Source organism: Parambassis ranga, chromosome 1 (genome assembly GCF_900634625.1).
Source record: "Parambassis ranga chromosome 1, fParRan2.1, whole genome shotgun sequence".
NCBI lineage: Eukaryota > Metazoa > Chordata > Actinopteri > Ambassidae > Parambassis > Parambassis ranga.
Window position 1 is genome coordinate 4,759,280 of NC_041022.1, and position 12,252 is coordinate 4,771,531.

The 12,252-nt window shown below is 49.2% G+C and overlaps 2 protein-coding genes across 2 annotated transcripts; one reads left to right on the top strand and one right to left on the bottom strand.

Moving 5' to 3' along the window:
* The first annotated feature begins 630 nt into the window (after positions 1 to 630).
* psen2 (presenilin 2) lies at positions 631 to 5,093 on the top strand. Its single transcript, XM_028407911.1, has 11 exons — positions 631 to 817; positions 1,028 to 1,161; positions 1,247 to 1,461; positions 1,532 to 1,673; positions 2,506 to 2,573; positions 2,654 to 2,874; positions 3,232 to 3,330; positions 3,539 to 3,598; positions 3,669 to 3,755; positions 3,896 to 4,011; positions 4,186 to 5,093. The coding sequence occupies exons 2-11, from the start codon at positions 1,030 to 1,032 to the stop codon at positions 4,339 to 4,341; spliced, it is 1,296 nt and encodes a 431-aa protein (XP_028263712.1). The 5' UTR covers positions 631 to 817; positions 1,028 to 1,029; the 3' UTR covers positions 4,342 to 5,093.
* Positions 5,094 to 5,230: 137 nt separating this feature from the next.
* On the bottom strand, positions 5,231 to 8,296 carry dpy30 (dpy-30 histone methyltransferase complex regulatory subunit). Its single transcript, XM_028404284.1, has 5 exons — positions 8,243 to 8,296; positions 5,946 to 5,986; positions 5,678 to 5,725; positions 5,457 to 5,599; positions 5,231 to 5,371 (listed from the first exon to the last, which is right to left on the bottom strand). Exons 1-5 carry the CDS (start codon positions 8,250 to 8,252, stop codon positions 5,299 to 5,301), a joined length of 315 nt encoding a protein of 104 aa, XP_028260085.1. The 5' UTR covers positions 8,253 to 8,296; the 3' UTR covers positions 5,231 to 5,298.
* Positions 8,297 to 12,252: the final 3,956 nt, after the last annotated feature.

The window sequence follows — 12,252 nt, forward strand, 5'->3', positions numbered from 1 at the left end:
GTCCTCGTGATGGGAGCCCCACCAGGAACCACATCAGCTGCCAGCACAGTGACACACACGCTGGGCCTCCTGGGACCCAGATCCTGCTGGCAGTTCCTTTAATGGCCACTAGGGGCCACTCCAACAGAACTCCTGTGAGATCATACCTTTAGTTTATTGATTATCGATCATGTTTCAGATCAGTGGCCGAAGTCTTCTTCATCTTCTGACATTCTTCTCCTCACAGCAGATAACGCTGCATCATGTGAGCACTGGATGGCGCTGCAAACTCTACCAGCAGCAACACTGAAGTAAAGCTACAGCAGGACTCAGTGGAGGCTTCTTAGACCTGTTTTACTTTTATATTTTTAAATATTATTAAATATGATTTGTATGCTTTTATATATGTTTATATATTATTTTATATTATATTAGTTGACATGATTAAATATTATTAAATATGATTTTCTATTATTATATATTGTTTTATATTATTTTACATTATTAAATATTATTACACTAAAATATCCAGAGGCGGATCAGACGCCATGTTTACTGTGTGTGTGACTGGAACCTTCTGTTAACGTTAATAATGCCTTCTTTGTGCGTTTGATCACCACGTGACGTGTCTGCGTGCCTGGCGCAGACGTCGGTCAGCTGACTGCGGTCTTCCGGGTTGTGTCGGTGTTTACTTGGAGCTGCTCTCCGCAGGCTGCGCTTCGTTTGGAGCCGAACTCGTTCGTTTAGCCGCCTGACCGGACACCGCCGGTCCCCCCGCCGGTCCCCCCGCCGCCGCTCGGTACGCAGACTCTGTGACGCTGAAACGGTGTCACGTAAGGTACGTTTGGTGTTTTCCAGATGGATTAATCACATGACCTGATTAAACGACAGATAAACGACGTTGGCGCGATGAATGTGACGTTACAGTCCTAAAATGTTCCTTTAATCAAACATAAAGTCAGGTTGTGTTCAGGAACTCAGGAAATCCGAGCTCCGCCCACAAAGACTGAGGAAGTGGCCACCTCATCGAGTGTGTGTTTGTGTGCAGCCATGAACGCCTCGGACAGTGACGACGACATCTACAATGAGAGGACGGCGTTGGTCCCCTCAGAGAATCCTGTGCTGCCGTCCTACAGACCGGATGGTGACGTCACGCCACCCAATGACACACCCACCAAACGGGTAAGGTTTCTGCTCACCTCACACCCGTGATCACACCGACCATCACAGTACACCTGATGCTGCGTGTCTCCCTGTCTCGGTGCAGCCGGGGCTGAGCAGGAGGGCCGGTCCGGCCGCCGCGGGTGGCGGTGGCGGCGGCAGCTCGGATCAGGAGTTGGATGCTGACGAGGAGGAGCTGACCTTGAAGTACGGAGCCAAGCATGTCATCATGCTCTTCATCCCCGTCACCCTCTGCATGGCCGTGGTGGTTGCCACCATCAAGTCCGTCAGCTTCTACACGGAGAAGACGGACCAGCAGCTGTAAGTCCACGTTCTGCCTCCACCAGCCTGGTCCTCCACCCACAGCTCACCGTGGTTTTTGTCCTCACAGGATCTACACACCCTTCACAGAGAACACCTCCTCGGTCGGCCGCCGGCTCCTCAACTCCGTCCTCAATACTATTATCATGATCAGTGTGATCGTGGTCATGACCATCTTCCTGGTGGTCCTCTACAAGTACCGCTGCTATAAGGTCAGACACAGAGTGACCCGCGAGCAGTCAGAACCACACATTACCAACCATCAATACACACATATATAGAAGGAACCACCTGAAACAGGGCCGGGCTGGGTCCTGGGGAACAGTCAGACAACCAGCTCAGAGCAGCAGACACATCTTCAGGTGTCAACAGAGATGTTAAAAAGTGATCTCTCAGATTAGCATTGAGCATTTTTAGCTAGCTCAGTGACATCATGGTCAGATTCTTTTACACTTTGTAAAGCTAGTGCTTCTACACAGATTAGCACACCTGATGCTCTTTACTCTTAGCTAGTGCTAGCTGGTCATCAGGTGTGAGGGATGCATCTGCACACGTCTGACTTTTAGTTACTAAGTTGACCTTAGACACGCTTTAGCACATCTGCTGCTGTGGACACGCTAATATTAGCCAACAAATCAACATAACATGCTAATCCAGTTTGTGTGTGTTAGCATGTTGGCTAGCATCACTGAGCCTCTGACTGAGGGGCCTTTAAGGTGCATTAGACTGCATTAAATCAGATCTAAGGCTGAGTGTTGTTGCTCACCAGCACCGGTGTCAGAATCAGAGGTGCTTTATTGCTTTTTCTGATCAGAGCTTAATAATAATAATAATAATTGAAACCTTTATTAGTCCCACAATGGGGAAATTGCTTAAGGCAGCCCAGCAAAGAGCGCCATACACCAGTGAGTACACTGGAGGCTATGCAGGTAAAGTGTCTTGTCTTGCTGCTGTTTGAAGCGTTGTTGACTTTGTGCAGCTGTTGTTGTGCCTCCTGTTGTGAGGGGGCGCTGTCTCCTGACCGCTTGTGTTGGTGTTGTGCAGTTCATCCACGGCTGGCTCATCCTGTCCTCCCTCATGCTGCTCTTCTGGTTCAGCTTCATGTATCTGGGGTGAGTCCTCTTCATACCACAGCCTGATGCAGACTGCTCCCACACTTCGGAGGCTCATGTGCTGTCGGTCTCCTTCTCAGCGAGGTGTTTAAAACATACAACCTGGCAGTGGACTACCCGACGGTGGGAGTGATCATCTGGAACTTTGGGGCGGTGGGCATGATCTGCATCCACTGGAAGGGCCCCCTGCAGCTGCAGCAGGCATACCTGATCCTCATCAGCGCGCTCATGGCCCTAGTCTTCATCAAGTACCTGCCCGAATGGTCGGCCTGGGTCATCCTGGGAGCCATCTCCATCTACGGTGAGTACAGCTGCAGGAGTGTGTGACCGCCCAACAGATAAGCAATAAGGACTGGAAGGGGAGAGAGAGGGAGGGAGGGGGAGAGAGAGAGAGAGACATCCTGACAACAGTGAGCTGCAGGAGTCCAGTCTAGAAGTAACTGAAGAATGGAGGAGTGTTTCAGCGTCACGCAGAGACAGGAGGCTCCTGATCTTAGTGATATTAAGGAGCAGAGAGAAGGCGGTCTGAGAGACCTGATTAACATGAGTGATCAACCACACGATCACAGATAATCCTCAGCAGCTTTGATTGACACAGTGCTTCTGATGTGAGGAGCCTACCCATCATGCCTTGCTCAGGTTGCCTGTGTTCCCGCAGACTTGGTGGCTGTCCTCAGTCCTAAAGGCCCTCTCAGGATGTTGGTGGAAACGGCTCAGGAGCGGAACGAGCCCATCTTCCCCGCTCTCATCTACTCCTGTGAGTCTCAGCCCTGCTGCAGGTTTCTGGATGTGAATGTTTATATTTCTGTTAGTCCTTTAATCCTCTGAGCCATCAGCATGGCTCCTGTTCCCACGCTCAGCATCATCAGACCTTTAACTGGTCCTTGAATGCATCACGTCTTTCTGTTATTAGACATGTGTGAGTTCTTGCACTGGTCATGTGACGTCTGATTGTCTGTGTTCAGCTGCGATGATGTGGACGGTGGGGATGGCGAGCCCGGCAGACACTCAGCGCTCTGAGACAGGTTGGCTTCACACGTTTCCTCTGATGGTAGAGCCCCTGTTCTAACACTGTTCCACCATGTTGTTGTTCAGATGAGGAGGCAGAGCAGCTCGGCAGGACAGAGGAGCCCCCGACCCGACAGGCCAGACCCCCTCCAGAGGACGAGCTAGAGGAGGACCGTGAGTTCAGATCCGGTCCTGTGCTTAAGTCGCCATGCTCCTGCCACCTGAAGTTAACCTGTGTCTGTGTATCTCTGTGTGTGTCTGTGTGTCTCTGTCTGTGTCTCTGTGTGTGTGTCTGTGTATCTCTGTGTGTGTAGGGGGGGTGAAGCTGGGCCTCGGGGATTTCATCTTCTACAGCGTTCTGGTTGGAAAGGCTGCAGCCACCGGAGGAGACTGGAACACAACGCTTGCCTGCTTCGTTGCCATTCTTATCGTGAGTTCATGCATCAAACACACAGCCAGAACCCAGAAGGTCACCTGTCCTTACCCATCCTTACCTGTCTTCACCTGTCCTTATCCATCCTGACCCGTCCTCACCTGTCCTTACCCATCCTCACCTGTCTTCACCCATCCTGACCCGTCCTCACCTGTCTCTGTGCTGTCTCAGGGTCTGTGCCTGACTCTGCTGCTGTTGGCCATCTTTAAAAAGGCTCTGCCGGCCCTCCCCATCTCCATCACCTTTGGTCTGGTCTTCTACTTCTCCACTGACTTCCTGGTTCAGCCCTTTATGGACAACCTGGCCGCCCACCAGTTTTACATCTAGATAAAGCCCCGCCCACCTCATCTTCCTCCTTTCTGACGTCCATGTCATCACCCTCCTTGTTACTCGGCTGGATCGCCACCGTCTGCCCATGTGACGCACAAAGACTGGTAGCTTCACACAACAGGAAGTGATGTAATAGGCAGAGGAAGCTGGCAGACCTGCTCAGGTGTGTTCCTGGAACAAACATCACCTGCTGACTCATAGTTCAAAGGACAGATCCGCCTTAAATCCTGTCCCATCCACAGAGACGACCCCGTGACCTCTGTGAGTAGCTGATGTTGCTGTCACTCAAAGCGAACAGCTGACAGGACCCAAACTCTTCTAATTGATATCACCTGCTTTTTTATAAAAACTGATTGGCTGACACGGGAGGTCATGTGACATCCTGTGTTATAAAGTTCAATGTAAAATCAATAGCAGCCTGTGGATCAATAAGTGTTTTCCTTTTCACTCCTGTGTTGGAGACAGAAACTGTTTAAATACCCATGATCCTCAGCGGTCCTGTTAATGTCTTCACCATGCTGTAACTCTGAGATGTTCTGTCCTAAACTGAGTGTTTCTGGGCCTAGCAGAAGCTCTGAGCTCAGACAGGGACGGGTTCTGTCCCTCCAGCCTCTGCTGTCTTCACAGCACCTGAAGCAGGGACTTGATATGTTTTGTAGAAGGTTTAGCATCAGATTTTGTAAGTGTGCAGTGTTGTTGTTGTGTGCAGTAACATCAGAGGGAGAATAAACGTCTGTCTGAACCTTTCAGCTCAGCGTCCTGCTGCTTCTTTGTGTTCTTGACCCTACAGTAAACAGACGTCCTGTGAATGTGCAGCTGGAACATTTATGCCCACATGAGGGCAGCACAGAGCAGGACGGCCCTCTCACAGAACAGCCCACACAGCTTCTTCATCAGCACGTTTATTCAGATTTAAAAAAAAAAATGGAGCCGCTCACAAACACAGAAGCTGGATCAGTTTCTCTCCTCAAACTGAGACTTGTTTTTCAGCAGGAAGGCTGCCAGGTACTCGATGGGGTTAGGAGGCCTGAAACACAGAACACACACAGCAGTCAGAGGTCAAAGGTCTCTCTCCTTCATGCGTACAGGTAAGTGTTGGGACGCCGTCCTACCTCTCCTTGGCGAGCACGGACAGGCCCTGTAGCAGGATGGGGACCACCGTCTGGTCCAGGTATGCCCGGGTGGGCAGCGCCTGCAGGTCCACTTTCTGCTTGGTCAACTTCTCTGCACTCGCCTTCTCGTTCTCCACAGCCCTCTGAGAAGCAGCAACAAAGCATGCTGGGAGTCTGCCACCGCCATCTCATCATTCAGGCATTCAAGGTGTGTGTGTTACCTGGATGCTGTCTGTCAGGCCATAATCTGCGTGAGGGTTTTCAGACACCTGCAGAAAGCCCAGGATTCAAACGTTAACAGGATGCACCAACAGAAACAACCATCCACCTTTAACACTGCAGCGTCTTCCTGCTAAGCTAGGCTAGCTGCTACACGTGTGGGTCATTAGAAGTGCTGAGGTAGGCCAAACACACACTGGACATGCAGAGATGTTGCTGATATCAGACTGATGACATGCTGGCTGTACTCTGTGTGTGTGTGAGACTCACAGGTGTGTGTCCCTCCATGGACTGATCTGCATCCGTGTGATCTGAAAGACATATGTGTTAGTTTGTTTGCAGCTGGCCCTGCAGACCTTCAGCTCCTGGTGAGTAACAGATCTTTAAACAGACACTCTTCTTTTAATGTCTCCTAAAACATTTCACTTCATTTCTCACGTCAAACAAACACCCGGACACTCCGTGCCCGCTGGCTTGGTGTGTTCTAGTGACAAACGGAAAACGATGATGGACCGAACTGTCTGCTGGTTATATTCATTGTTTGTCTTCGATGGACATTCATAAAAAGGCAGTGACCGCGAGATCCCAAAGTGGGTTTTGGCATGCCTCGCTTGCTGAAGTGGTATGTGCCGATCTCAAAGTGCCATGTCTGGCTGTGTTAGTGGTATGTGGTGATCTGTGGCTCTCATGCCTGTTTTTAAGCAACATGCCATTTTGTTGGGGGATGTTTTGGTGCCATTTAGTGCCGGACTTTATCGCTTAGACAGTCTGCTCTATATGTCCCACTCACATGGAGTTTGTACCAATGTGTCGGCGCTGGCTGTGTTTTGGGATGTTTTGGTGACATTTAATGCCTGTTTGGACTTCAGCAGTTTATCTGCTCTAGCGCTTGTATCACTCAGTGTACACAGCAATCATATGTACTGTTGCGATATATATATATATATATATATATATCCCGTTTTATAGATTCCAGTTGTCACCACCTACACCCACATGACTCAAATATTTGCCATCACCATGACAACCAGACTAAGAAAACGACAAACTCTTCACTACTACAGGAAAGTGTGAAACTAAATAACTAATTACCGCTATGAATGGCCGTTTTTAACAGTCAATTTATGAACTAAAACTGAATCAAATATTTATACGTTGTATGTCTAACAAACCTAAACATACAGTATTAACAGAATAATATATCATGTTATAAACAACTCTACATTCGCACATTTACATCTCATCTGTATCTACACACGCTGCACGGCATCACAGTCAAAGAACTACTCCATCAAATGTCAAAATATCAACACAAGCACGAAACAGTCCCATCAGATTCCATCTGAAGATCAATAAGATCAAGTCAAAACAAAGTGGCATACTCACGATGCTGCGTGAGACTTAAAACTGTAACTAAAGGCGTAGAACCGCTCTCTGTCTCCATGGCAACATGACGCTGTAGCTAAGCAGCTCATTCTTAAATAACCACGTCATAGAATGCAGTGAGCGTCTGTTTCTAAATAAATTATAGAAATAAATCTGCCTTTTTTTATAACAAAACATCTACACTAACACAATCCACGGCTCCTACAGTATATATGATGCTGTTCCCGCTCCTGTCCTGATCCAGACCGTGATAGGCAGCACAGGGGAGAGCAGGTTCCAGGGCCGAGGGCGGTGTCCTCTATGGTAACTCCCTAACCCTGACTCGGCAGCAAAGAATGATGCAGGTGGTGGTTCACTAAATACCGGGCCGTGGTTCTGGAAGCTTTATCTTTGCCAGGGCTGCACATCAAACATGGGTTAAACTTCAACAGGTCTCACCCCGTCTCACCCTCAACACGCTACTGCGGGCTCGCTCCCTGTGCACGCGCACGCACTCACACACATGCACTCTGACCTGCCCGGCTTACACACACACCACACACACCTCACAACACTACGTACACATATGATTGCTGTGTACACTGAGTGATACAACGCGCCAGAGCAGACCGACAAACTGATGAAGTCCAACACGGGCATTAAATGGCACCAAAACATCCCAGAACTGTGGCGGAGCAACGAAGTGGCACAAGCAACACAACCAGCGCTGACACATCGGTACAAACGCCATGAGTGGGACATATCGAGCAGACTCTCTAAGCGATAAAGTCCAAAACATCCCCCAACAAAATGGCATATTGCTTAAAACCAGAGGCATGAGAGCCACAGATCGCCACATGGCACTAACACAGCCAGACATGGCACTTTGAGATCTGCACAAACCAATTCAGCAAGCGATGCATGCCAAAAGCCACGTTGGGATCTCGCCCCTCTTGTAAAAAGGTTTTTACTTGCAGAGCTAACACTGGTGTGGGACACAGCGCGCTCTAAACGGCGCTAAAGTAGCTTAGCATCCCATTCACGCGTTGCTTCCGGTAAATAAACGTTTCTGACATTTAAAATCGACCTCTGATCGTCAAACCGGTCAAAGCATCTTCAGATCAGACCGGAAAGACGCCACAAAGAAATATTTATCAATGAAAAGAGTGAAAAACGTGATCAATGGTTAACAATCGACTCACCGTCCGCCATGTTTGTTGTTGATTACTACGCAAAGTATCCGGCGTACGTCGATCTGGTCAGACGTTACGTAGAAATCTTTGCCCATCCTCGAGCTCGCTTCCGGTTTTACTTGCTGTACTTCAAAATAAAAGCAGCAGGAATGGCGGCGTGTTCTCTGTTCAGAACATGCGCGTTCATGTGATTAAATACTTGATGCTCCTACTGAACGGAACCTGAGCTGAAGACGGCGTAGGTTATTTTATTTTATTATACTATTCGTTCTCCTCACACCAAATCAATAATGAGCACAGCTGTCAGGCTGTAGGCGGTCCACTGTAGAGCTGGTCCAGTGTGGCGCTGGTCCAGTGTAGCTACAGCTGTCGGTCTGTGCTGAAAGAGATCTGAGCATCAGAGGTGAGCGGAGCTTTCACAGCATCTTCAGTCCCTTCGCTGTGAAGGCAAGGTTACTCCTGAAAGACTCACCAGGAAAACACAGTGAAGCTTTAACTTTGCTCCTTTAACTATACCAGAGGGCTCTGAGGACTCAGTCCTGGAGCCAGCCGACCCAGATAACTTGGAGCCTCTCCTCTAAAGCTGGACCATTGTGTCACACTTTAACTTACTTTGACTTCAAATAAAACTCCTCTGGACTGGAGCTCTGCCCTTGTTAATTCTAAAAGGAGGTGACTCATCTGCCTTCCTACATCCAACCGCTTATCAAGCAGTCCAAACAGGGACACCCAGACTTCCCTCTCCCCCGACACTGACTCCAGCTCTTCCAGGGGAACCCCGAGGCGTTCCCAGGCCATCCGAGAGTCTCCACCGCACACTGGGTCTTCCCCTGGTAGGACATGCCAGGAACACCTCCCCAGGCAGGCGTCCAGGAGGCATCTGAACCAGATGCCCGAGTCACCTCAGCTGACTCCTCTTGATGTGGAGGAGCAGCGGCTCTACACCAAGCTCCTCACCCTATCTCTGAGGGAGCGCCCAGCCACCCTTCGAAGGAAACTCATTTCGGCCGCTTGTATTCGCAATCTCATTCTTTCGGTCAGAACCCAAAGGGCATTGCCAAAGGTGAGGGTGGGAACATAGATTGACCGGTAAATCGAGACACTGAAGGTCCTGGCTCGATGAAGCCAACAGGACAACATCATCTGCAAAAAGCAGAGATGAAATCCTGTTTGAGATCCTAGAAATTCAGATCCAGTGACAGAGGGCAGCCGTGCCGGAGTCCAACATGCAGAGGGAAAAGGTCTGACTTACTGCCGGTAATGTGGACCAAACTCCTGCTCTGGTCTCAACAGACTGGGCTTTGGACCTTTTACTCCCACAGGATGTCATGAGGGAAAAGGTTGAACACCTTCTCCACATCCACAAAACACATGTGAACTGATTGGGTGAACTCACATTGACCCTCCAGCACCCTGGGTGTGGAGCTGGTCGGGTGTAGAGCTGGTCCAGTGTAGAGGCGGTCCAGTGTCCTACGGTGTGACTCTAGTATCTTAAACCTCTGAAGTCTCTGTTCTGAAGGTGCTCAGTCTTTCATCAGTGGACAGGTAAAGACTTCCTGTCCACCATAAACACATTCATCCACAGAGGCCATTACTAATCAGCGTTGACATAATGAAGTCATAATAACAAGCTGCAGAGCCGTCAGGGCTGCCGCAGACACAGGACAGACAGGACAAACACAGGACAGTCACAGGACAGATAGGACAGTCACACGTTCTTTCTTTTTCTGTTTTATTTTGATGTGCTCCCCACTCCTCTCTCTGCAGATGCTTCACTTCCTGCCCTGGGGCTGCTGGTGTCGCCATGGTGATGTGATGTCAGGACTGGTTGTAGAAGACTCAGAGGCCAAGGTTCAACTTTCCAGATGAGTTTTATTGAAAATTAGACACAAAAACTAAACCAAGCGAAACAAACCAGGAAACAATCCAAAAGACCTACAGCCAGGAAACGAAGGATGACACAGGACACACAGGACAGGTACAGGACACACTGGGCAGGTACAGGACACACTGGGCAGGTACAGGACACACAGGACAGGTACAGGACACACAGGACAGGTACAGGACACACAGGACAGGTACAGGACACACTGGGCAGGTACAGGACACACAGGACAGGTACAGGACACACTGGGCAGGTACAGGACACACTGGGCAGGTACAGGACACACAGGACAGGTACAGGACACACAGGACAGACAGGACACACACAGGACACACACACAGGACAGACAGGACAGTCACAGGACACAGGACAGTCACAGGACACAGGACAGACACAGGACACAGGACAATCACACCATGGGCGTCGCAGCCATGGGGGGTGTGGGGATGTAACACCCACACTTTTCCTAAAATCACATTTCATCCCCCACAGTTTTTGTAGATGTAACGTAACTAAACAGCCGATGTGAACAGAATGACGTCTGTGAAACAGAACGAATGATCCCAGGGTTAAGATTGAAACATAAATCATTACGCCAACATCTAGGAGGACTAGAGACAGCTAAGGATCTGGTGTAGAGAACGCTGTCTGGGAAGGAGCAGGTCACCACCTCAGCAGCTGTGTTGTTAAAAAAGGGAGCTGTAAGCTAGCACAGGTCGGCTTCTTTTTAGCAGTCTCACAATCCTGTGATCTAGCTACTCCCACCACCACTGTTGTTTTTACCATGCAGCATTAAGATGCAGGAAAAGATCTGTATTTTTTAGAATAACTGAACATATTTTTTCAACTTACGACAACTTGCGGGGTGTACTGAAAAAAATATGGGTGAATTGTAACAATATGAGTGAGTGGCATAGATGTCTTACAGGGTTGATCAGGGTCGGGCATATTGGAGACTGTAGATATCTGCAAATAATGCAGTGTGATTCAGAAATACTAAACACTTAGTTACATTCAGCTTCAGTCTTGCTCAGATACCCGCACCCGAAACCTCACCCCCCACACTTTTATAAAGCTTGCTACACCCCTGGTCACAGGACAGTCAGGACAGTCAGGACAGACACAGGACAGACACAGGACAGTCAGGACAGACACAGGACAGACACAGGACAGTCAGGACAGACAGGACAGACACAGACAGACACAGGACAGTTACAGACACAGGACAGCATGGCTTTCTGTCTCCTCCTCCTCACAGAATGAGGTGCTCAGTCTTTGATCAGTGGACAGGTAAAGACTTCCAGTCCACCAGCTGTCAGATCAGCTCTGTTTGAGAACACTGCACAGAGAGATGGTCACCAGAGGAGCTGATGACCAGCTGTCTGTCAGGAGCAGGTTCATTCATGAAACTAAAACTCTTATCAGGGATTTATTTCAGAAACAGCTCGCCTCTCTGCTGTGGACTCTCTACATGTGAGTGCTTCTTCCTTCACCGGTGGATGGTGTTCTTTCCTCACTGTGGCCCCTCACTCACTACTGTGCACGTCTTTGTAAAGTTAACGGGACGGCAACCAGTTTATTTCTCATTAGGATGAAGGCTGGCTGAAAATACATTTCATAACGATGTGAGGCCGCCTCCTGCTTTCTGTTTTATTTTGATGTGCTCCTCACTCCTCTCTCTGCAGATGCTTCACTTCCTGCCCTGGGGCTGCTGGTATCGCCATGGTGATGTGATGTCAGGACTGGTTGTACAAGACTCAGAGGCCAAGGTTCAACTTTCCAGATGAGTTTTATTGAAAATTAGACACAAAAACTAAACCAAGCGAAACAAACCAGGAAACAATCCAAAAAACCTACAGCCAGGAAACGAAGGATGACACAGGACACACTGGGCAGGTACAGGACACACTGGGCAGGTACAGGACACACAGGACAGGTACAGGACACACAGGACAGGTACAGGACACACAGGACAGACACAGGACAGGCACAGGACAGACACAGGACAGACACAGGACAGAGGACACAGGACAGTCACAGGACAGACACAGGACAGTCAGGACAGGCACAGGACACACAGGACAGACACAGGACAGAGGACAGTCACAGGACAGACACAGGACAGACACAGGAC